At 49.8% G+C, this 26,781-nt stretch overlaps 1 protein-coding gene across 2 annotated transcripts; it reads left to right on the top strand.

The window, feature by feature from the left end:
* Positions 1-24,333, top strand: LOC136501553 (uncharacterized). 2 transcript variants are annotated; one of them, XM_066497073.1, is made up of 5 exons: positions 1-22,695; positions 22,762-22,974; positions 23,036-23,101; positions 23,161-23,427; positions 23,543-24,333. In XM_066497073.1, exons 1-5 carry the CDS (start codon positions 21,454-21,456, stop codon positions 24,236-24,238), a joined length of 2,484 nt encoding a protein of 827 aa, XP_066353170.1. In that variant the 5' UTR covers positions 1-21,453; the 3' UTR covers positions 24,239-24,333. The 2 variants fall into 2 exon arrangements, with proteins under 2 accessions (XP_066353170.1, XP_066353169.1); XM_066497072.1 differs by having other exon boundaries at positions 23,161-23,469.
* Positions 24,334-26,781: the final 2,448 nt, after the last annotated feature.

The following is a 26,781-nucleotide window of genomic DNA, read 5'->3' as shown; positions in this document are numbered from 1 at the left end:
TGAAACACCCTTGTGAGTGCAAAGGAGAGCAAGAGCCTAGTGAGGTGATTGAGATTTGAGAATCCAAGATTAAGGCCTCATTAGTGCAAGGAGAGTAGTAAGTGTGCATCCACCCTTCTCATTAGGCTTGTTGTGGTCAAGTGAGAGTTTGTGCTTGTTACTCTTGGTGATCGCCATCACCTAGACGGCTTGGTGGTGATTGGGAGTTTGGTGATCATTCGGCGGAGCTTGTGGATGGCCCAACTCAAGTTGTAAGCGGTTGTGGGCGATTCACCACGACGGAGTGTCGAAGAATCAGCCCGTAGAGAGCACTTGATCCTTGCGTGGATCAAGGGAGAGCTACACCCTTGCACGGGTGCTCCAACGAGGACTAGTAGGGAGTGGCGACTCTCCGATACCTCGGCAAAACATCGTCACGTTCCTTTCTCTCTCTTTACTTTAAGCATTTACATTTGAGCAATTCATTTCGTGTCTTTACATTCCTAGAATTACCATGCTAGAGTAGGATTGGAACTTAGGTTGCAAAACTTTTGTGCGGTAGAACATTAGAAACACATTCTAGGCATAAGGGGTGAAGTGGGCTAAGTGTAGGGTTTAATTATTGCAAAGAATTTTAGAATTAGCCCAATTCACCCCCCTCTTGGGCATCTTGATCCTTTCACAACCAACAACTAACAACCGAACCGCTAATGACTCCAGTCCAGCGTTGGCATCATATTGGCATCGAGAGCTCAATAGTACAGTAGCAGCTACAACCAACAACTAACAACCGAACCGCTAATGACTCCAGTCCAGCGTTGGCATCATATCGGCACCGAGAGCTCGATAGTACAGTAGCAGTTGCAGCCAACAACTAACAACTGAACCGCTAACGACTCCAGTCCAGCGTTGGCATCATATCGGCACGGAGAGCTCGATAGTACTGTAGCAGCTGCAACCAACAACTAACAACCGACAACCGAACCGCTAATGACTCCAGTCCAGCGTTGGCATCATATCGGCACCGAGACCTCGTCCGGAACAGAGATTCATCATCGTTCAGAAAGCGAAGGTGGCGCATGGCGGACGGGAAATTGTTCACTCCGGCTGGTCCTATCGCCGTCGGAAGTTGCATGGCCCATGGGGATGGGCAGCGGGACTGTTTTTTCTGCTCGTCCGGCGGCTCGCGGCCTTGGTGTGCTCCTCCTAGAGATGGCAACAGGACCGATCCGCGATTCCCCGTCTCCACAGGGAATGAAATGGAAAAAAATGGTCCTCATAGGGTTCTGGGGGACGGGATAGGGAACCAATGTCCTGTCCCCATTCCCCGTTCCCTGTGTACGCGCCCCACGGACTCACTCTTACTCTAAATTATTTGCCCTTTGACATATTAAAACTCTATTAAAAAAACTCAACACATAGCCTAGTATAAATAGGAAATTAAACCGTAAGTACATATATATGTCTTGTAATATGAGATCTTGTTTGTTCAATTATATTCATATGACACCATAAATTTACTTTTGCTCTCTAAATGTTGCATTTTTTAGTGAGAATGTCAACAATCTCTCTTGATCAATCTTTACACTAGAATTATTTGGCCACAACATATCTCCATTGTGTAGGCGTATGAAGTTGTGAAGAACACACCAAGCAACTGATATGTCAACTTTTTTACTAACTGGGTAGTGTGGGCTAAATTTTTTGGTATTCCAATCGTTCTCTCAATTATATAGTTTGGATCCATGGGAAAATGTGATATGTGTTTATTTTATCAATATCTACTGCCGGGTTTTTTAGTGTGAAACAAACAAATAAATTTCACATCCAATACTTGATTGTGTACATAAAGGAAATTTAAATTATGAGACTTACGACGTACCATATGAAGTGTCTGGTCAGATCGCCCGACCGTGCTTGAAGATGAGTTGGTTGTGTTATGATTTCTATAGAATGCAAATGTATTTATACATAGGTGTGGTGTATATGTAGGCACATCAGCATTTGCAATGGCTATAACTTGTTGCTTTGAGTGTTCAACGACTTGTTCTTCAAATTTTTAAAAGAAATAGAAACATCAATCAAGTTCCTCTGTTTTACGTGAGGTGCCACCAGAGGCCCTCTAATCTTTTTTACTCTATGATTTCAATTCTTATACGATTAGAGAAACATATATAACACCTCAATTCCAACATTTTTCCAAAGCGGGTTTTCGGGCTCAAAATTTTCAAAGCACTTCAATGTTATTTTAGATTATAAGGCGTCCTTTGGAAAGAAGGATTTTTTTTCTATTTCCAACATTTTTCTTATGAAAATGAACTAATTTACGTGGGACTCATGTACAATTTGTGTGAAATTTCTGTATTCCAAATAAGGTGCCCTGAGACACATTTTAAACATACTAGATAGATGTCTCGCGCGTTGCTGTGGAAATATATAGTATTACCGGGAAGAAGGATTGATGCAGTAGAAAAATACACTAGTGCAGGACTGAGCATCAGTCCCGCTTAGGAAACCCCTTTAATCCCGGTTTCCCAACCGAGATTACGAATTCGGAACTAAAGACCTCCCTTTAATTCCGGTTCTTAGAACCGGGACTGAAAGTGGACCTTTAGTCCCGGTTGCTATTATCAACTGGGATTAAATGTGCCCCCAGACCTTGTCCTGGAGCTGGCGCGTTTAGTCCTGGTCAACCGATACTAAAGGTTCTTTTTTCCATTTCTTTCCTTTTCCTTTTATGGTTTCTTTTCAATTCAATTCTTTTTTGTTTCAATTAGCTTTTCATATATGAATTTTACGCTACTAATATACATCCACATATACATATATGGTTCGTTCGAGCATTATACATAAATAACACACTAAAATGTATGAAACTATATATATATACACACACACACAAATATTTCAAGAGGTTGTACATGCATGGAATATGTACATAATAAAGTCACAAAAAGCTTGTACTCATGTCATTGGGATTTCATTCAACCCTAATCTTCAGTCGTATGGCTACTAGGTAATATTTCTTTCCTGTCATAGTAGTACTCGCCTTTGGGATTTATGACCTCATCCATAAGAAATCCTGACAATCCCTCTTGAATTGCTTTGATCTGGTCAGCTCGCAGGACCTTTTGCTTCCTCCATTCAACCTTCAATTCGAATGAAAGGAAAAGTATGAATATATATGATTATATATATCAACACAATGGTAATAAATAAATTATGTATATTTTACGTACTTCGAGGATCTCTTCAGTTGTTTTCAGTGAGTACTGCATGAGGAACTCGCAAACGTAGTATCAACATAAGTTGTTCCCCGATCCCTGCTACGGACACCACTTTACGAGAAAAAAGATTCATCATCAACCAATGAAGCATGGTAATAATGAATTGAACTAAATAAAGATGCAGGGACCTAGCTAGTACTTACTGGGTATTGAACTATATCCAGAGGCACGATCTAATTACCATTATGGTGTTTCTGCGTGAACATAGCCCAAGCACTGCCCAAGAAAATAAATAAATGGAGTTATACCAATAAAATGACATAAGAGAGTATACAGTGTGCGAGACCGAAATTACCACCGAAGAATATCACTTTGGCTCGCTCTTTTGATAGCCAAGAGTCCTGATCTTTCACTCCATCATGCCTTCAGTAAGGGCTATGTCGGGGACCGATTACTGGGGTACCCAAAGAGGTGGAACTAATAACCATCAAACACCGATGCTTCCGAATAGGCGGGAACACAACTACACTCCTTGTCCATACAACCGAAGGTTGGCTACGCCTCGCCCTACCCCAAAGGGTTGGCTCCGCCTCGCCTGACCCCCGAGGGCTGGGCTCCGCCTCGCTCGACGACTGAGGACAGGCTCCGCCTCGCCCGATGGCTGAGGGCTGGTTCTGCCTCACCCGACATCTGAAGGCTAGCACAGCCTCGCCCAACAGCTGAGGGCAGGCTCCGCCTCACCCAACGGCTGAGGGTTGGCCCTGCCTCACCCGACGTCTACACCCTGCCCCTTCATAAAGACGAGCACAGGCTAAGACAGGACACTCAGGTCAACCGCAGTACCGAGGACCATGCCCTGCGCACCTATGAGAAGGTACCATCAGGATACGACGGGACAGGCGCTTTAAGCCCTCCCAGGCATGGCAGGGCCCAAATAGTGTTGTAGGCGCTGACTTTTGTCCTACAGAGTTGTGGGCGCCACCATCAGCCCTCGGACGTGGATCCTAACACAGGCATACGACAACCACTACAGTCCAGGAGAAACTCACATCAACAACAGTAACTGACATATAGTCACCTCCCCATCTACTCCCCATATAGTGACGGCTCGGCACTCTGGCACGCCATACCGTCCGTCAGGGGAGGATGGGACATGACCACTCGCTGAAACGAAGCTAGGGCACGGCCCTGTCAGGATCAACAAACATGATATCCCTGGCATGGTCTGCCATGTCAGCAGGACAGGCTCGAGGGAAAAGGAAGACACGACACCTTCGAAGCACCATCTCTACCTTTGTTTTTTTCTTCTTTCTCCCATCTATAATCCCCTGCTCCCCCTTGGTCTATAAAAGGGAGGGCAGGACACCCCACTAAGGGATGGATCGATTTTCATACACAACACATCACACAACACACAGCCAAGCAGCAACCAAGCTCTTGGCGTCCTTTCGACCCCTCCATCAAAGACTAGGGACCTGTCCCTCTCTCGACCGTTTGTACCCCCTACTACGAACTTTTTCGGTGTTAATAACACGAGCAGCAGTAAACTGGACGTAGGGACATTCTGTCCGAACCAGTATAAACCTTGTGTCCTTTAGTACACCATTCGGGCCTAACGCACAACAAATACAAATTTACTAGTTAGTGTTTATTCGAAACACCGACAGTTGGCGCACCAGGTAGCGGCCTTTGCGCGTTCCACATCAGGGCACGGATGGCTAACCACGGTATCAGCTGGGTCTAAGGTGCACACATGACCTTTGGGAGCCTAGACTTCATCATCACGGTGGGGGGAGAGTTGGCATTGGCTCACATCGTCATCCAATCTCTCCCCTCCGTTGGCATCAGCCACGAGGGGCTTAGGCACAGGCTCGGCGTCTCCATCGGACCCCAGCAGTCCGGGGAGGACCAGCATCACCTCGCCATTTCTAATGCCAATGACATGATGCAGTCTTTTAGAGGAGGATCCCTCTCTCCGGAACACCACATACAGAGCACCCCGACAGCGCTTTCGTTCGGTCTCTGTAATGCTACGGCGACTGTTAGCCACCTTATGGCACGACGCATGGTTCAGCCACCCACAAACAATGAGTTCATGGGGGTAATCGAACATGTCACGGAGCCTCTCCACAACCTCCTCACGGAGGAGCTGGGGTAATCCTCTAACTCAAACTCCAGCAGGGGGAGCCATCAACCCTCCTGGGACTGCTTCATGATGGGTACCCCCGAAGGGCACGTCGAAAGCATCTCCATGGAGGAGGCTACCCCAGTGGGCAACCTAGGCGGCGAAACTGAAGGGGAGACAGCGGCCCTACCTTGTGTGGGGGTGGAGCAGCTGAGAGCATGAAAGTGGGAGATCGATGAAGCCGAACTCTAGCTTGTGCGGGAATATGCGGAGGTGGACCGGGAGATTGAATGCCATGGAGACGGTGGGCGCGCACGCACTGTGGCCCACGATGTAAACCGAAGGATCATCGCCGACAATGAAACCCTTCCTCACTTTGCTCGGGCAAGCCAGAACATTCGCACGCTGCTTGAGCGTGCAGCGACATAGCAGGCAGAGAGCTCATTGTCTCGGCGACGTGAGCTCGACACCAGCTAGCGTACGCCCTTCGAGCATCCTGGTAGGGATGCATCGGTCCACTAGGCACCACGAGATGGTAGGTAGCACGCTGCGGTCTAGATACATTAGCGTCTTAGCCTTAACCGCGATGCATGCAGCACCCTCGACACCCATAGACATACCTATAGCGACCCAAGAGAAGGAGCCCGCTGTGGCTATCGTCCTTGTCGCGGCGGGCGCTATGACAGCGGTGAGGAACGGAGCCCAAGCTCTGGCCTACTGGGCCCTCAGGCCTTCGGTCGGCACATCCTCAACGCTGCTTTCTCGCCAAGGTACCGACCACCTACCAATATCCCTAAGTACTCTGGGGAGACAAACCCTGAACTTTGGCTCGAAGACTATCGGCTTGCCTGTCAAGCCGGTGGTGCGGATAATGACGACTTCATTATCCTCAACCTTCCACTATTCTTGGCCGATTTGGCACGAGCGTGGTTGGAACACCTACCGTCCAACGCCATCTAGAGTTGGGCGGATCTGAAGGAGGTCTTTGTGGGGAACTTCTAGGGCACATACAAGCACCCTAGGAACCCATGGGACATCAAGAACTGTCGCCAGAAGGCCAGTGAAACCCTCTGTCGGTACATCCGGTGCTTCTCCCGATAGTGCAACGAGCTCCCTAACATCGCCGATGCTGACGTGATAGGAGCCTTCCTGTCCAGGACTACCTGTGAGTCTTTCTTTCATAAGCTAGGATGCAAGGGCTCATGAACCACCAAGGAGCTCCTGGACATCACCACCAGCCATGCCTCAGGAGAAGAGGCTGTCGGAGCTATCTTCGATCATCTCGAGGGCAATGCAAGGCGGGACAAGGGCACTGATGAAGGCACCTCCAACCGTTCTGCCAAAAGGAAGAACAAGAAGCAACGACGTGAGGACTCGCTCATGGCCACAGCTGACCACAAGGGTGGTCAAAAGCCCGCAGAGGGCACTCCAAACCACTTCAAAAAATTACTCAAGGGGCTGTGCCCGAACCACGCCTTCCTAGTAAAACATCTACTCAAGGACTGTAGCCTCATACGATGTTTCTGGTCTGGAGGCTCCAACAAAGGGGAGCAAGGAAAGGACCCTGCCCCCACCACAGACGAAGCCGAGGAGAAGGACGATGGCTTTCTGACACCGAACGGCTGCCTTATGATCTTCGGAGGATCAGCGGCCTATGACTCCAAATGCCGCCAGAAGGTCGCGCGCCGCGAGGTCTATACAACTGAACCGGCCATGCCTGCCTTCTTCCGGTGGTCTGAGTCCGCTATAACCTTTGACTGGACCGACCATCCGAATAGCGTCCCGCACCTAGGGAGATATCCGCTAGTAGTCGACCCGATCGTCGGCCCAAAGCGACTCACCAAAATACTAATGGATGGAGGCAGCGGCCTTAACATCATGTATGCCAAGACGCTCGATGAGATGGGCATCGACCGGACGCACCTCCACCCAACCTGAGCGCCTTTCCACAACATCGTGCCCGGGAAGCTGGCCATGCCACTTGGGCAGATCAATCTGCCCATTACCTTCGGGGATCAGTTCAATTATAGGACTGAAACCCTCACCTTCGATGTGGTTGGGTTCCCTAGAACTTTCCACGCCATTCTGGGACGTCCATGCTACGCGAAGTTCATGGCCGTCCCTAATTATACATACCTCAAGTTGAAGATGCCAGCCCCCCATGGGGTCATCATCGTTGGCACCTCCTTCCAGGATGCCTATGAGTGCGAGGTCGAGTGTTGCGGTCGTGCCGCAGCAATCGTCGCCTTAGGGGAGCTCGCCACCCTCAGGGAGGAGGTCACCGAAGAAGCACCCAATGCCAAGAAGTCAACTGGGTCATTCGAGCCGACAGAGGGCTCTAAGGAGGTCCTCATAGATCCCAACAGCTCTGAGGGCAAGACGGTACGTATTGGCACCACACTTTCCTCTGAATAGGAAAGTGCGCTCATCGACTTCCTCCACAACAACAAAGACATCTTTGCGTGGAAACCCTCGAATATGCCAGGCATTTTGAGGGAGGTCGCTGAGCATACCTTGAAGATCCACCCAGGCTCCAAGCCGGTGAGGCAACGCCTGCATCACTTCAACGAGGAGAAACGCAGGGCCATCGGTGAAGAGATTGCAAAACTATCGGCTACCGGATTCATCAAGGAAATATACCACTCAGAGTGGTTAGCCAATCCCGTTCTTGTACGATAGAAGAGCAGGAAATGGAGGATGTGTGTAGACTATATGGGTCTCAATAAAGCATGCCCAAAGGATCTGTTTCCTTTGCTGCGCATAGACCAAATAGTCGACTCTACCTCGGGGTGCAAAACCCTCTGCTTCCTTGATGCACACTCCGGGTACCATCAAATCACGATGAAAGAGTCCAACCAGCTCATGACATCTTTCATCACCCCCTTTGGATCATTCTGCTACATTTCAATGCCGTTCGGTCTAAAGAATGCCGGGGCTACATACCAGCGCTGCATGCTCAAATGCTTTGGGGACCTCATCGGGTGGACCATTGAGAAGACCTTTGCAAAACTCTGAGCAAATGGCATCAAACTCAATCCCAAGAAATGTGTTTTTGGGGTCCCAAGGGGCATGCTGCTCGGCTTCATCGTCTCCGAGCGTGGCATCGAAGCCAACCCAGAGAAGATCTCAGCCATCACAAGGATGTTCCTGATTTAGAACATAAAGGGGGTTCAGTGAGTCATAGGGTGCCTCGCTGCACTTAGCCAATTCATCTCGCGCCTCGACGAATGAGGTCTCCCCTTTTATCACCTCCTGAAGAAAGCCGACCGCTTCGAGTAGACATCCGAGGCCCAGGAAGCACTTGACATGGTTAAACTGCTTCTAACAAGGGCCCCGATCCTAGTTCCACCAAGCAGTGGAGAATCCCTCTTGCTATACATAGCAGCCACCACGCAAGTGGTCAGCGCCATCCTACTAGTAGAGTGGGAGGAAGAAGGGCACGCCCTCAAGGTGTAGCGCCCTATGTACTTCATCAACGAGGTACTATCCAACTCTAAGACCTACTACTCCCAAATCTAGAAGCTCCTATACACCATTCTCATCACAAAGAGGAAGCTAGGCCACTACTTCAAGTCACACCCCGTGATGGTCGTGACGATGTTCCCCCTTGGTGAGGTCAAATAGAGCCAGGATGCCATAGGAAGAACCACAAAGTGGGCACTCAAGTTGATGGATCAAGGCATCATGTATGCCTCTCGAATGGCAATCAAGTCCCAGGTGTTGGCTGACTTCATCATGGAATGGACCGAGGTCCAAACACCATCGGCGACCATCGATCAAGAGTACTGGACGATGTACTTCGACGGATTGCTGATGAAGAAGGGCGCCGGCGCAGGGCTGGTTTTTGTGTCACCCCTAATGGTCCACATGAGGTACATGGTTCATCTCCATTTCCCCTCATCCAATAATGTGGCTGAGTATGAAGCACTCATCAACGGCCTACACATCGCCATCAAGTTGGGCATCCGACACCTTGACATCCGGGGCAATTTCTAGCTGGTTGTCAACCAAGTCATAAAGGAGTCGAGCTATCATGATGCCAAGATGGTAGCATACTACCAAGTAGTCCGATGGCTGGAGGACAAATTCAGTGGCCTCGAACTCAATCACATCCCAAGGCACATCAACGAGGTGGCCGACGCGCTTACGAAAGCGGTGTTCGGTTGAGAGCTGGTGCCAATGGGTGTCTTCACTAGTGACCAACACAAACCCTCGGTGCGCTAGGAAGGGGCGGAACGGGCCGACGATGGCTTGTCTGATCCCACCCTTGGGGGCTAACCAACTGACAGCTCTGTCTGGCCCCGAGGTCATGGAGCTTGAAGAGGATCTAGCGATAGAGCCTGACCCTCTGATTGACTGGAGAACGCTCTACCTTGACTATCTCCTCCGTGACATGCTGCCAACGGACAAGACGAAAGCTCGATGGCTAGCACGTTGTGCCAAATCCTTCGTTCTTGTAGAAGGCAAACTCTACAAACGAAGCCACGCCGGGATCCTGCAGCTCAGCATCCCCATCGAACAGGGGAAGCTTTTGCTGAGCGATATCCACGGTGGGGTCTATGGTCACCATGCCACACCTAGAACCTTGGTTGGGAACGCGTTCCAACAGGGCTTCTACTGGCCCACTGCGGTAGCCGACGCTGAGCAGATCGTACGCACCTGCGAAGGGTGCCAGTACTACGCTCGTCAAAATCACCTCCCAGCCTAGGCACTCTAGATGACCCCCATCATGTGGCCCTTCATGGTCTGGAGGCTCGATCTGGTTGGGACCCTCAAGAAGGCGCCTAGGGGCTACACCCACTTACTTGTCACCATAGACAAGTTCACAAAATGGATCGAAGCTTGGCTGATCTCCGTGATCAAGTCCGAGCAAGCCGTGTTGTTCTTCCTTGACATCATCCATCGCTTTGGAGTACCGAACTCCATCATCACAGACAATGGCATAGTTCACCGGCAAGAAATTCCTTCGATTCTACGATGAACAACACATCTAGGTCGATTGGGCCACCGTCGCGCACCCCCAAACGAACAGGTAGGTCGAGCGCACAAACGGCATGCTCCTATAGGGCCTCAAGCCTAGGATCTTCAACCGATTGAACAAGTTTGGCGCACGCTGGGTCACCGAGCTCCTTGCGGTGCTCTAGAGCCTAAGGACAACTCCTAGCTGAGCCACCGGCTATACGCCTTTCTTCATGGTCTATGGTTCCAAAGCCGTCCTCCCAACCAACCTCAACTATGAAGCGCCAAGGATTAGACCATACGACGAACAGGGAGCTGAGGCATCCCACGAAGATGCCATGGACCAGCTAGACGAAGCTCGTGACGTTGCCCTCCTCCGCTCAGCCAAGTACCAGCAAGTGCTGCATCGGTACCACAGCCGATGGGTGCGGGACCGAGCCATCAACGTTGGGGACCTAGTTCTCCACCTCATGTAGAGCAACAAGGACCACCACAAGCTCTCCCCGCCTTGGGAGGGGCCATACGTCATCGCGGAAGTACTCCGGCCAAGCGCCTATAGGTTAAAAACCATCGACGGCGAGGTCTTCACCAACGCCTAGAACATTGAGTAGCTATGTCGTTTTTATCCTTAAATAAACGTATACTTTCCCTTATCAGTTTTTTCATCAAAATCCCCGATCGTTCGTGGCATCTGACCCCTACAAGTGCGAGGGGTCAGACCTCACTCGGGGGTTTATATAAGTACGTTTATCTTGCAAACACTCTCTGTGTTATCTTGCAAACATTCTCTGTGTTTCCCTCTTTTCTCATGGTAGGTCCTAAAGGCTAGAATTTCGGGAACAAAATCTGAGTATAACTGGTAGGACTGCGGGAAACCTATGCCCCAGCGGCTCCGGCCTCCTGGCTTACCAGCGTGATTAGAATTGGCTCGCCCGCACTTCGAGTTTTTTGCAACCATAACTATGGGAAGGGTCGGAAGGCACTAAACCACTTTTACAAAAAGAGGGAGAAGAGCTGAAAAGCTATTTACCGTAACAAAATTTAAGAACTTGTTCATTTTTTGCACAAATTCATCGCTTACAAAGTGATTTCATCATGAAAAGGGACTGATGTATTCATGAATACATAAAATAGTTCACACGGGGGCTCCCCCACAAATTAAACGATTACATCTGCTGACCATTTCTATTCTAAGTACTACTACGGTCGACGCGCCACGCTCTCCATCGGCAACGTCCTACCGGTCTGTGGGATCCTCGAGGATGCCATCATCTGCAACATCGAGCACCACGTCGGTGATCGTGGCACCTTCACCAGGGCGTCCAGGGACTATGCCATTGTGATCAGCTGCAACCCTGACAACAGCACCTGGACAAGGGGCGCTGCCCGCCGAAGAACGACTGCCATGGTTGATGGATGTCTCTGACATCTCATCAAACTTCATGAACTAGCCGATCTGAGCGGCTGCAAAGGTAGAGCCTCCCATCAACGTAGTCCTACATGGCTTCCCCACTGACAAGACTCGACTGGAGAAGATTCACCAGAAAAGGTTCCCGTATGGCTCCATCCCGATGAAGGCCTCACGGACGACGGCAAAGCCGACGATGCTCAGCACCCTACAGTGCGTGTCCTCCTTCGACGGAAGCGGCCCCTTCTTAGCAAAGGCGGCCAACACCATCTCATCTATGTTGGATGACCTCTAGCTCGACATTGTGCCCCGGATTCACGAGCGGATCTATGAGTTTTTCTCTCCCTGACATTACCCTCTCTCACTTAGGAACCGCTATGACGCACGAATGCATTCGGTGAAAAGGAAGAAGGAGAGGAGGTAGCAGCTCAGGAATAGGCGAAGGAATGGGGGACAAGAACGCTGTCCCTCCCCCTATTTAAGAAGGAGACGCAATAGCTGAAAAAAGGCAAAAGGTTGGGATGAAAAACCGTCTCCCTTCCCCTATTCAATGCATATGGGAAATCAATGCTGACGGGAATTCAAGGGGATGCGTCTGATCGATGAGATGCGCTCTGCTCAACGAAACGCTGCCTGGTCAAACGGGACGTGGCCTGGGCATGCCCCACCACTACCGCATGCCTGGCAAGAGAAACAAGGCACACCCACATACATGCGACTCTTTGCTTCCCCAGGCAGGACCTAGAAGGACCCGATGATGGAACCTCCATCAAGGGGAGCCCAATAGGCCTCCTGGTTCAATCGGATAGCCCAGGTGAACATTGAACGAACGGTCGCCAAAAGATAAGCACCTTTGTTTACTTACTTTGTGTGTCAATTTCACTACCAAGCCTCCAACCCCAGCAACGGTAGGGGCACGGACATCGCTCGGGGGCTGCCAAGAGTGTCTACCTATTTAGACATCCTCCTCACTCGACCCCTCCTTATGTTTAAAACCGGAGACATGGTGTGCGGGTGTAAAACTTTGAGTAAAACTGGACGAACCGCTAGACCCTATGCCCCGGCGGCTATGGTGTTTTTGTTCACCAGCATAATCGAATTCACAGTCCCCCGCACCCCAAGCTTTAGCATTCGCCTTCTCAACAAGGGTTCAGATGGGTCCTCTGGCAGAATCTCCTTCAAGGAGAAGCTATCAGGTGGCCTAAATCAATCGAACGGCTCGGTTCGCCGCCGAGAGATAGAAACGAAAAATTGTGATAATCGTGCAGGTTACACCAGCACCATCACAAACGTCGGACTCGAACCCCGCATGGACATGTTCGGTAAGAGCTTCTCGTCACTCATACCCCTAAGGTAACATCACCGACCCCTGCTTTCGTTTCAATTAAATCGTACATTAATCCCATACATCTAAAACGTTGCATATGCAATTGCTGCATCTCAACGCTTTGTGTCGCATCACGAAGCGGTAGTCGCCTCATTCAATATGAGCGGCAACTGACCAAGGTTCGAAGGCCGGCCCGCGAAGGGCTTGAGACCGCCTTGCGTCAAAAAGACCCAGGAGAGAAAAACCGAGATGAGCCCCAGCAGCCTTGCCCAACCCTGCTCAGAAGCGAACAGGGACATCTCGACCCTTCTCGTTTGATTCTAAACCTTGAGCCAAACCCATAGAATCTCCATCAAGGAGAGGCCACTAGGCCACCTGAGCCTATCGAACAGCTCGGGCATCTGCCGAGAGGCAGGTTAAGAAGTAGTGGAATGCCACATGAGGGCTCTACCAACCCCGTCAGCGAATGATGGACCTGGATTCCACATGAACGTGCCCATTAGCGAGCTCATTGAGTGCGACACTCGAGCCGTCGAGGCAAGTGTTGTTAGCTCTGCCCCACTAGTTGCGGAAGCCAAGGACGGGGTGATGTGTGAAACATGGCTGACCCCTATCAGACCCCAAGGGGCTCAGGGGCTCAAGCTGCTCGATCCGAGATTGAGAGACCGAGGTTCGAAGGCTAGCCCACGAAGGGTTTGAGGCCACCTCACGTCAAACAAGAGCCAGGGGAGAAAACGCAGATGAGCCTCAGCGGCCTTTGCCCAACCTGCATAGAGGTGGATAGGGTCATCTCAACCTTCTAGTTCAATCTAACCCTTAGCCGAGCCCATAGAATCTCCATTGAGGGAGAATCTGTTGGAAGGCAGATCAAGGAGCAGCGGAACGCCACTCGAGGGCTTTGCCGACCCTGTCGTGAAGCAACGGGATCGAATTCTATTCGAACATCCCTATTAGCACGCTCAACAAGCACGTCATTCGAGTCATTGAGGCAAGTGACGTCGTCTTAACCCCTCTAGTTGCGGAAACCATGGACGGCATGACAGTCACAAAACGAGCCGACCCATGACCGAATCCCCAAAATGCATGGGGGCTCGAGGAAGGCCGGGCCAGCAATGACATCAAATGCACAGTCATGGAACGATCATCAAAATCCTAAGTAAGGGGTACGTGTGAAAACAAGAGTAAGTTCGCTACCCTCGCTTCGGTCTCCAGTAACATCCGACCCTAGCAATCGCAAGGTGTCGGATCTCACTCGGAGGCTGATAAAGGTATAAATACCTCCTTTTTTTCAAAACAGTCATTGCGTCAGACCTCTTCCTCACGTTAAGGTTAGCGGCAAGGTTTGTGGGAACAGATAAACGAGCATGCCTGGTAAGACTGCAAAAAACCCACGCCCCGATAGCTATGGTAACTTTGCTCACCAGCATAATCAAAATTTCCCCTTATACACCTTGGGCCCGATGGTCTTAATGAACGAAAGGGTTGAATCGCATAAACCTTTTTCTTGAATGCAAAAGGGAAGAAAACAAGTTCAGATAAATGAAACAAGATTACGAAATGAAATTACAAATCTTTTTTTGGACACAAAAGTGCTGACACTTGTCCACAGATTACAGATAAATGTTTATCAGACTCATTCGACTAACTACCTCCTCGGGGGGAGAACTATGTCTTTCATCCTGTCCACCAGGTTCCGCGCAATAGGAGTCACCGCCTTCTCAATCTCATCCAGCTTGGAGGCTTCATAGCCAGGCATGAAGCCAAGGCTCATTACCTCCAAGTCAATTTCCTGATCATAATGAGAGCGGGCAACATAAAAGGCTTGGGTGATCCTAGTGTGAAAAGCGTTCTCTTCAAGCTGGCGCTCCCGCGCCATGATATCTACGGCATGGGCCGCAAGAGAGCCGGTTTCCTCCTGCTGCGCCACCCCCAGGTCATCGAAAACCACCCCGACGGTAGCGCGTAGGAGATCATGCTCATCACTCTCCGCCTGAAGAATCTCCCGCACCTCGGTGAGCTCCATACCTAGCCCAGCAGAGACGCTCTCAGCCTCCAACTTTTGGGCCACCGTAGCTCTAAGATCCGCCCGAAGGGAGCTGACCCAATGACACGCCTCATCGCGCTCTCAGATGGCCTGGTCGCGCTCCTCGCGGGCCGTGCCATGCTCCGAGCGGAGTTTTTCTGCAATCTGGCATAGCTCGTCTCGCTCCCTGCACAGCCGGGCAACCACCTCGGCATCTAGATTCGCCTTCTACTGCAGGGCCATGGATCTCTCCTCGGCTTCTAGCTTGAGATCCCGCTCCCTCTCCAGCTTAGCCAGGAGGTCAATGGCCTGTTGGCAGGCCTTGGCATCTTTCTGGAGCAGCTCGTCCTGCTCCTTTTGGACCCTGGCGGCCACCTCCTCGTCCTGCCGCACCCTCGCCAATAGATCCTAGAACATCCCATGGGCCTCCTCCGTGCCCCGATGCGCCTCGGCTTCCCGCTGCTGGGTGCTCACATCTCCGCGCAGCCAGGCCTCCTCAGTGAGGCGGCCCCATTCCACCTTCTACTCATAGAGGAACTGGGATTTCTCCCGGCTACGAGCAATGAGGGACTAAAAAGAAGACCAGTGTCATAAATATAGGAAAAACATGAAGAAAGAAGAAAGCGAGAGGGAAGATCAAGCGGATACCTAGCCAATGGGAATGATGACATCACATAGGACGCCCCTAGCTTGGTTCAGGACCTCCATCATAGCTGAGATCCCTCCGTCGAGACTCTCCCGCTCTATGCTCTTGGTAGCATCGTCGAGCGAGAAGAGAATCGACGTCGGGTCTTGAGGATCCATCCACTGGAGCAGCAGCTCACCCCACGTGGGCGAGCGACTGCCCCTGACATCAGAGCCAAGGGCTACTCCCCGCTAGTCCTCTCCACCACCACCACAACACCCGGGGACCCTCCGGCCATGTCCCCCTCTGTCTAGCCTGCCTCGGGTGCTGTCGCCTGGGCCACCGGTGGCACAGATCGCACCGCTCCCTCGGACACCACCATAGCTACGTTCGGCTGCACCTAGCTTGTCATGGTCATGGCCACCTCCGCTTGTGACGCCGGGGCCACAGCTTGCGGCACCGCTCCCACCACAGAGGGCGCCACAAGTGCAAGCGGCAGCTCCGTCTGCTCCAATGTAGGCGGTAGAGTCACCTCTGTTGCCGTTTGCTCAGCGACCCCAAGGGCGCTCTATCAGCCCCGGTGTCTGCTTGACCCACTGAGGGCATGGGTGCCACCATAGGTGGCGCCTGACCAACCAACGAGGCCACAACATTGGCTCCGCTCCTGCCCGAAATAGGAGCGACGTCGGGCGATGGCGCCTGTCCCGCCTGAAGAGCAACGCTCTTCTTGGGCGCCAGCGCCAAAGAGTGGCCTCGTCTCAAGACTCTACAAGAGTTAAAAGGCATAGGTCACACTGAAAAACAGAAAAATAGAGGAATCATTGACTTATGATAGCGCTTTTGGGCGATAGGGACGTTTTGGGGACAAACCCCTAGATTCATGCTTCAATTCATCTGGACGGGACCATTTTGAGCCTGCCCCCCGCTCTTGGGCAGAGGGGCTCATCTCCCTTGCCTCTAAGGGCATGGCGGCGGTTCCACCCCTCTCCACCGGCACCCTAGGCACGGCGGCAGATCTGCCTGCTCCCACCGGTCCTAAGGATGGGCCAATGGTTTGGCCCATCTCTACCGGCCTCATGGACTCACTCCCCCCCTCATGGAATGGGAAGGGTCCCTGCATGGATGAGTGGGTACCTATCAGTGTATCCTCGCCCTCCAGAACATCCCACTCCACATCGACAACTACCTCGTCTTCATCGTCTTTGCTGTCTATCTCCTCTCCTCGCTCTCATGCCTGCTATTTCTGCTATTTCTTCTTTCGCTCGGACTCCTTCGTCTTCCTCTGCCACTCGGCCATGGTGCGGTTGGTCGCTGCCACAAACTTGTCCTTCGGTAGCGGAGCTGGGCAATCCATAAAGACAAGTTTCTTTGGCTGGTCCCGCTATCCCAATGTCAGCACCAAGGGGTCAGGAATTCAAGCAAAAAGGAGGCACGGGGAAAGAGAACTTACGAAGTCGATGAACCCCGGTTCCGGCCGCATTGGGGGATTCCCTGGCACCGGATACACGAAATCAAGGATGACGCCGGCGTTGTTCTTCGAAGACTCCATCGCCTTCTTGATGCGTTGCGCCACTTTGGAGGGGGGAGCGCTTCGTCGACAAGCACCGTCCCTTCGAGTGACGCTCCAGGCACCATCAGGTGTAGGGGAAGTGCACGCGCCATCAGTGGCACCACCCTCCTCATGTGGTAGGTGCCGATGATCCCCGACCCCTTTACGCCCCTTTCCTTCATAATTTGGAGGGCGGTGAGATGGTCCTTGATCTTCTTCTTATCTTTGTGCGGGACACCCCACTTCCACGATTCTGGGATCTCTTCGATGATGCGCTCGGAGAATGCTGGCAAGGGGGCGGCAACATCGTCCTTGACAAAAAACCAATGCGAATGCCACCCCTTGTTGGAGGTTGATAGATGCATCGACGGGTATTCGTTCACCCGGTTGTTGCGGAGATGAATGCCGGCACATCCCACCGGCACACTCAGCTCTTGCTTCCCGACCCGCTTCTTCAGAAGATTGACGACGAAGAGATACCACCACAGGTCAAAGTGGGGACTAATCCCCAAGAACCCCTCACACAGAGCGATGAACACCGTAATGTGCTGGACCCCATTGGGAGTAAGGTGCTGAACTCCACCTTGTAGTAATCCAACAACCCCCAAAGGAACTTGTGGGCGGGGGTGGTGAATCCCCACTCGTGAAAGCAAGCGAAGGACACCACATGGCCTTCAGGCGGTGACGGCTCATCCTCATTACTGGGCAGCCACCACTCCTTGGCGGCGGTCAGCGAGCAAAGGAGGCCACGGTGAACGAGGCCCTCCAGGCACTGAAGGGTGATGTCGGATCTGCACCATGGCTCCATTAAATGATTGGGAGGGGGGTGGACGTGAGCTTGATGGCAGTTGCGATGCGGGTGCGGGAGGCTTAGGCGATTGGCGGTGGAGGTTGTAGATGCAAAGGCAAGGAGGCAAAGTATGAAACCCTAGGGGCAAACCCCTTGGTTTTATAGGGGCGACGGATGCGAGAAGGGCAACCGTCCTCCTAGATCTCCGTGCCGACCATGATACACCACCACGTCACGCCGCGGGATATGCGCCCGCAATCCCAATCCTTTCCCACCAAAATCGCGTCGGGCGTTTCGCCTTCCCGGGAAGACTAGGACTCTTTTCCCGCAGAAGGGATACAGATCGAGAAGCATTTCTCTGGCCTGCCCGGGCCCAAGAGTTCAAGGGCTGGCCTAATAGTTTCGACGGTCGTCCCAATGAGGGATGGGCCCATGAGCGGCCAAAACTCGGGCGCATGAGCCTCTAGGGAGTCTCGATCTGTGATCGAGTCTCAACCAAGCTAAACCTAGACAAATCCCCACGAACGGGATACCAGGGTTCCCTTTAAGCTATCCAGTTATCGAAACACCAAATTTCGCAGCCATACCCGCGGAGGGTCCGAATTACCCCCGGGCGATTCTATCCGAATCACCCGGGGGCTCGGGGGCTACACCCATCAGGTGCGCTCGCACGCACCCTCTGGTGAGTCAAATCACCCCTCGGGTGATTCTATCCGAATCACCCCCCGGGTGATTCTATCCGAATCACCCGAGGGCTCGGGGGCTACACCCATTGAGTGCGCTCGCGCGCACCCTCTTGCAAGTCAAATCACCCCCCGGGTGATTCCATCCGAATCACCCGGGGGCTCGGGGGCTACTATTGGGGACCAATTACTGGGGTACCCAAAGAGGTGGAACTAATAACCATCAAACGCTGATGCTTTTGAATAGGCGGGAATGCAACTACACTCCTTGTCCATACAACCGAAGGTTGGCTGTGCCTCGCTCGACCCGAAAGGGTTGGTTCCGCCTAGCCCGACCCTCAAGGGCTAGACTTTGCCTCACCCGACCCCCAACCCTCGAGGGCTGGGCTCCGCCTTGCCCGACGACTGAGGGCAGGCTCTGCCTCGCCCGATGGCTGAGGGCTGGCACCGCCTCGCTCGACGTCTGAGGGCAGACTCTGCCTCGCCCAACGGCTGAGGGTTGGCCCCGCCTCGCCCAACGTATACACCCTGCCCCTTCATAAAGACGGGCACAGGGTAAGACAGGACACTCAGGTCAACCGCAGTATCGAGGACCATGCCCTGCGCACCTACGAGAAGGTACCATCAGGATACGACGGGACGGGCGCTTTAAGCCCTCCCAGGCATGGTAGGGCCTAAATAGTGTTGTAGGCACCGACTTTTATCCTACAGAGTTGTGGGCGCCGCCATCAGCCCTCGGGCGTGTATCCTAACGTAGGCATACGACAAGCACTACCGTCCAGGAGGGAACTCACATCATCAACAGTAATGGACGTATAGTCACCTCCCCGTCTACTCCCCGTACAGTCACGGCTTGACACTCTGGCATGCCGCACCGTCCGCCGGGGGAGGATGGGACGTGACCACTCGCTGAAACGAAGCCAGGGCATGGCCCTGTCAGGATCAACGAACATGTGTTGATGCAAAAGTGATCTGCAAACACAAAGGGCTAATACCCGAATCGATATCCAAAGCGTGCCAGTCGATTTGACCTGCTAATCGACAAGGATGAAGACACGAACACTTTGGTCCTGACAACAGCGATACGCCCGGAAGTCACGGCCAAGAGGTGCTCACACGGAACTCGAGAATCGCCGAAGGTCGCACTGAAGCGATGCAGCTCGCCGAATCAATGAGAACTCGTAAAAAGGAAAAATATGCAAATTGACGAAGTCGCCGAAAAGTAAGTAGATGCAAATAGGAGTAAAAAGTTGGTTTTGATATTGATTGATATTTTTTATTACATTGCCCCTTACTCCATATTTATACCCTAATCTAAAGAGACACAACCAAACACAACTAGGACACCAATCCCATATCTAAGGAAACACGTGACTCTTACACGAATCATAACCTAACAAATATAGAAAAGGAAATCAACTCCTATCTATTTCCCTGTCCGCCTCAATTACGATGGAAATCTCACTGTCCTCCTTCCCATCGGCATATTCCCTGCTTCATCGGCAGTAGTCTTCAAGTCTTCCTTCATCGGCATACTCCCTGTTTCATCGGCAGTAGTCGTCAAGTCTTCCTTCATCGGCATACTCCCTGTCTCATCGGCAGTAGTCTTCAAGCCTCCTTTCATCGGCATCGACAACAACTCCTCCAACCTCATCGGCAACGCCCGAGTCCAAATCAACCTTTCCATCGATCATCACCAACTATCGGCAACCATTTTTACAAACTGGCTTTCATTGGCTATCAAAGTATTCAATAACCTTCCCCTTGCCGATTGGTCCACTCCGATTATTTTGACACGTGCAAAAAACGGTGTCAACACATGCCCCCCAATTTCGGAGTATAAAACCATTAATGCTCCGAAATTTACTCCAGATAACGCTTGCCTTTGCCCAATTACCGTAACTCATTCCCCAAGCCAAAACTTGATTTGTTATCAAATCCAATCAAATCTAATCTTGATCCACGCACTTCAGTAAATATCGCACAATCGCCAACCACTCTTGCCTTGATTGAGATACCAAAACAACAACCCATCGGCAAGATCTTAACATGATAATGCTGCCATTTTAAGAATTAAAATATCATGTATCAATATCCCTTCCAAGTCATGATTACTTGTTATCAACTCATCTGTACAATCCCCTGATTATCGCGCGAATAGTTACCATATCCCCCTGCACCGCCTTGACCTATATGCGCGCGTCATAGAGATAAGTCCAAAATACCCTTATTCTGACCGGCTTATAAATAAATTTCTCCGGAACCCTCATTCTCTATCTTCAGCCTCCAATCCTTGGCATTCTCTCTCTCCGGCGGCGACTCCGACGAACAACCGCGCGACCTCAACCAACAAGAACCCTTCTCCGGCGCTAACTTCAAGTTCTCGGCTCATATCTCCACCTTCCTCAAGACAATGGCCATCAACTTCGACGTCCCCGCGGTTCGCTCCACTTCCACTACCTTTTACTTTGATCTTTTTGCAAATTTATTCAGTTGGTGATTTTTCCTTTCTTCTGTCTTCTGGATTCCATAACCTTAGGAACTGCGCAACAAATTAATTATCCCAACCGATTAGCCACACGTCCAATGCCTTGGACCAATGGGCAACCCAGATCCAACCGATCTGATCAACGCAGAGGTTAACAGAATCCCCTTTAGAGCCCAAAATTTCTCTCTGAACTTGTGGAAAGACACATTCCGATCTTAGCCCAAAACCACCAAAGGGTGGAAAGATTGGTATTTGAGGGTTAATAGATCGATGCAAGTATACTGGGCAGAACGAAAGTTAGACCAATCTATCAGGCTCTCTATTGCCGATATGCAGAAAAATGAATCAATGATAATTGCAGCTGCTTATTTCTGGTCAGATACGACCAATACTTTTATGTTTGGACATGGCCCAGCTACTCCTACCCTTGCCGATGTCCACATGCTTACTGGCTTGGACATCTCAACTGCCGATGAAGGCTCCATCTATGGTAGAAAGCCTGAATATAGAGTGAATACCCGTAACATCGGCGGTTGGACAGGATATATTCAAGAATACCAGAAAACCGGGACACCTAGCCAGAGGGAACATGCCACATTCCTGAATATGTGGTTAGAAAAATTTATCTTCTGTGGTCGATCAGTAGGACCAACCAACGCCTTCCTCCCTGCAGCTGAACTTCTGGCTAATGGCGTAAGGTTTCCTCTTGGCCGATACCTTCTGAGCTCCACTTATCATCTTCTTCACCAAGTGTCTCAGAAACTTCTGCTTGGCGAACCCATCGGCAACCTGGGAGGCCCGTGGTGGTTCATCAACATGTGGCTGAATGCCCATATGCACAAACGTTTGCAATGGGACTTTTTTGCTCAACAATTCCCACGAGAAATTGCCGAAGATTATGTGCTCGGGGATGATGAATCGGCAACACGCTCACCCCTCAATTTTGGTGAAGCCATAATTGTCCTTCCTGGAACAGAAGCCAACGAAGACCAAATCGGCAGATTCTTTCAAAGCTTCTATAATGGTCTTTCTCGTGATCATAGGGCCTGGGTGCCTTATATCGACGAAGAAAACAGATTCCCCCTTCTTTTCAACTTTGCCGATGACACTCTGAATCAAGATAATGAGCTCATGATGGCTATCATCACTCCCAGGGCAATTCCAGTAAACACATTCGGCAGCGGGAAAAACACCAACATTACATATGAATTTTACAACCCATCGGCAGTATCCCGCCAATTGGCTTTTGGGCAACTGCCAATCAAACTCTGCTTTGCCGATGTGATCAAACCCAGGGAAACAATCACCTGCGGAACAGACTGGAACAAGGTAGTACAACTTTCTCCTGATGCCGATACCACAGATGTTGATATATCCACTTGGACACCAATATCTTTCATCACCGAGTCATACAAGCAATGGTGGCGAGAGTGGAAAGAGCAACTGTTCGCGACTTCTGCTCACACATATCGGCACATGATCGATTCTGAATATACCATCCCTGACGACGCGGTAAGTTTCTTTGAACTCCCTTCTGCTTTTCCTTTCATTTATCAATAACTGACTCCCTTGTAACAGGTTAACCACCCAGCACCATCGGTGAGCAAAAGTGGGAAACCCTTCAACCTCCGGCCTATTTCCCCAACATCGCCGATCGGCTACAACGCTCCCACCTTAGCCGCTTTGACCCACCAGAAGATTCGTACCAAGACCATCACTTCTAAGTCCAAATTGGCTATATCTAGGGCTACTCCATCGGCCGCTGCTACAACCTTGGTCAAAGCCTTTAAGGTAACAACCTTGTTTATTTTCACTTATGCCAATCACAAACTATATTAACCTTAATCATCAGGGGGTAAGAGCTGCTACTGGATCATCATCGGCAATTCCGCCGATATCAAGCACCACTCCTTCAGAGGTAGCTTCTTGACTTTACATTTTATCTGTTAAATATCATATCTCACACTTGTTTTACAGCAACAATTGGGTACATCGGCAAACGTACCAGATGCCCAAGCTTCACAACCAACAAGTGTCGATGCCCCCCAGCCGATCGTTACCGATGTCCAAGCAAAGCGCAAAGCTTCAACAGATACTGAAGCACAGCCAAAACGACAAAGGTCTATGCCGATCCCTACATCTGCCCCAATGTCATCGGTCATCATACCTCAAGAGCCTACCACCGATGAAGTCATAGAGGATATCCCATCGGCAAGCTCAGCCGATCCACACGACATACTCCAGGTTGCTCCCTCCAGTCAAGCACAGGAAATTGCCTTGAAACGGGTAAACCGATCAACCTATCTGATTTTACAATACTCATACTTACCCCTGATTGATCTCCTTGTCTTTCTTTCAGGAACAAGATTCCCCGAACAGCCTATTTTCCTTTGCCATTGACATTTCTGACGACGATGGAGAGGAAACAAGTTCTTCCCTTGCACTGGGAACAATATCGGCAGAAACTAAATCCAAGTTGGAAACCCTCCTGAACTTGCTACAGCAAAGTACCGCCCAACTGGTAGATGACTCGGACCCCGCAAAGGCAATCTTCAAAACAATTCGTGGCCAGGTCCCTGCCGATGTTGAAGAAATACTCTTCCCAGCAGCTCACTTAGAAAGCCGTCAACTGCAATATCAACGGGCTGCTCAGCGCATTGCCGATAGAGCAGCTCAAGCTCAACTTAAAGGAGAGATGCTACAACTGAAACAAATCGCTGATGAGAAGCACAAGGGCATCGTCAACTTGCAGACTTCGGGTGCTGCACTTAAGCAGAAAATCTTGGATCTATCGGCAAGGAAAGCAGCTCTATTGGCTGAATTGAAAGAAATTGATGCAGCCTTAACTCATGCTCAACAAGAAGAAAGCCAGCTACCCAATGCCGTCAAAGCCCTTCAGCAAGAAAGAGATATCCAAGCTCGCAAAGCTTTAGCCATGAAGAAGAAACTCAAGCCTGTGGAGGGTGCTGCCGATGACGATATCAAAGAAATGGAAGAAGCCGACCAGATTCGCCTGCGTGCGATATTAGCTATCCAATCCTTGCTGAACGTGTAATCTTATTTATTGTATCGGCATTTTATGAGACATTGATACCCTTGCATAATTCTTAGCCGATAGTACTGTTATCGGCACTTATACTTTTATGCATCTGTCCAGATACTAGGGTAATATTTCTTTAAATATTTTCCATTTAACGCTCTGGGAAACACAACCCCTTCGAGGGTTTCTAAAATATATGCATTACCAGGAATAGACTGATTTATCCGATATGGACCTTCCCAATTAGGAGACCACTTTCCAAACTTTGAACTTTTAGTCCCAATCGGTAAAATCAATTTCCAGACCAGATCTCCATCGGCAAACTCTTTTACTTTCACCTTCTTGTCATACCATCTAGCTACTCTTTTCTTATTTTCTTCAATACTAACTAAAGCCCTTAACCGATGACCCGCCACATCTTCCAACTCATCTTTCATAAGAGTATTATACTCATCGGCTGTCAGCTGATTTTGAGAACGTATTCGTCTAGAGCCAACCTTAATTTCCCAAGGCAACACTGCATCGTGCCCATATACTAACTGATAAGGCGTTACTTTGGTTGCACCATGGCATGACATCCGATATGACCACAAGGCTTCATTTAATACTGTATGCCACCTCCTAGGATTTTCTTCAATTTTGCGCTTAATGAGTTTGATGATCCCTTTGTTAGAAGCCTCAGCTTGACCATTAGCTTGAGCATAATATGGAGAAGAATTTAAAATTTTAATTCCCATACCTACAGCAAACTCATCAAATTCTCCTGATGTAAACATAGTACCCTGATCGGTAGTGATAGTCTGAGGAATACCAAATCGGTAAACAATATGCTCTTTCACAAAATCAATCATATTGACCGATGTCACCTTCTTTAAAGGAATTGCCTCAACCCACTTTGTGAAATAATCGGTAGCAACCAGAATAAATTTATGTCCTTTACTCGATGGCGGATAGATCTGACCAATGAGATCAATAGCCCATCCCCGGAACGGCCATGGTTTGATTATAGGATTCATAGCCGATGCAGGCGCTCTTTGAATATTACCAAACTTTTGACACCCCTGGCATCCCTTAAAATATTTAAAACAATCTTCAAGAATAGTCGGCCAATAGTACCCATTCCTTCTGATCATCCATTTCATCTTGAAAGCCGATTGATGTGCCCCACATACTCCTTCATGAATTTCACCCATCAAGCTTTTCGATTCATCATTGCTAACACATCTGAGTAAAACTCCATCTATAGTTCGATAATATAATTCATCATCGAGGAGCACATATTTGGTAGCTTGGAACCTTATACGTCTCTCGACCTTTCTACATGGATCCTTTAAATAATCGACAATCTCTTTCCTCCAGTCATCGGTATCAACTGCCGATGTTAGCACTTCCTGAATAGGCTGATACCCTGAAGCATGCTGAGCTAGCCGATTAGCTTCCTCATTATGCAATCGAGAGATATGTTCAAGACGAAAATCTCTAAATCCTTTCAACAATTGCAAACATCTTTCATAATACGGAATCAAAGCTTCACTTCGGCATTCATAAATTCCATCTAATTGATTTATAACTAGCATAGAATCGCCAAAGATTTCAACAACATCGGCACGTATCTCCTTCAGCAATTCTAACCCCTTTATCAAGGCTTGGTATTCAGCTTGATTATTTGTCGCTGTAGCAACAATCGGCAATGAAAACTCATACTTCTTTCCTTGAGGTGAAATTAACACAATGCCGATACCTGCTCCTTCACCGCATGTGGACCCATCGAAGAAAAGTGTCCAGGGAGCAATCCCCAAAGAATCCACCGTATTACAATGCTGAGTGACAAAATCAGCCATCACTTGCCCTTTAACTGCCTTAGTTGATTTGTAGCGTAGCTCAAATTCTGATAATGCTAAAATCCATTTGCCGATTCTACCACTTAATATCGGCATCGACAGCATATACTTGACCACATCGTCTTTGCATATGACCATACACTCGGCAGATAACAAATAATGCCTTAATTTGACACAAGAAAAGTATAAGCACAGACACAATTTCTCGATAGCCGAATACCTCGTCTCAGCATCCACTAATCTTCTGCTCAAATAATAAACAACACGCTCCTTCCCTTCAAATTCTTGAATAAGAGCTGAACCGATAACTGTATCATCAGCTGACAAATACAACCTGAAAGGCTTCCCATGTTGAGGTGGAACTAGCACTGGAGGATTTGATAAATATTTCTTAATTTCATCAAGGGCTAATTGCTGTTCAACTCCCCATACAAATTCCTGATCAGCTTTTAATTTAAGTAGTGGGCTGAAAGCCTTGATCTTACCCGACAGATTAGATATGAATCTTCTAATGAAATTAATCTTACCGATCAAAGATTGCAATTCAGTCTTATTGGCAGGAGCAATCACCTTGTTAATTGCATCAATAGACTTCCCACTGATTTCAATGCCCCGTTGATGCACCATAAAACCCAAGAATTGTCCTGCCGATACACCGAATGCACATTTATTAGGATTCATCTTCAATCCATGCCTCCTTGTGCACTCCAGTATCTT

The sequence above is a fragment of the Miscanthus floridulus genome, chromosome 13, assembly GCF_019320115.1.
Source record: "Miscanthus floridulus cultivar M001 chromosome 13, ASM1932011v1, whole genome shotgun sequence".
Classification (NCBI taxonomy): domain Eukaryota; kingdom Viridiplantae; phylum Streptophyta; class Magnoliopsida; order Poales; family Poaceae; genus Miscanthus; species Miscanthus floridulus.
This window is presented reverse-complemented; position numbering and strand designations above follow the sequence as displayed.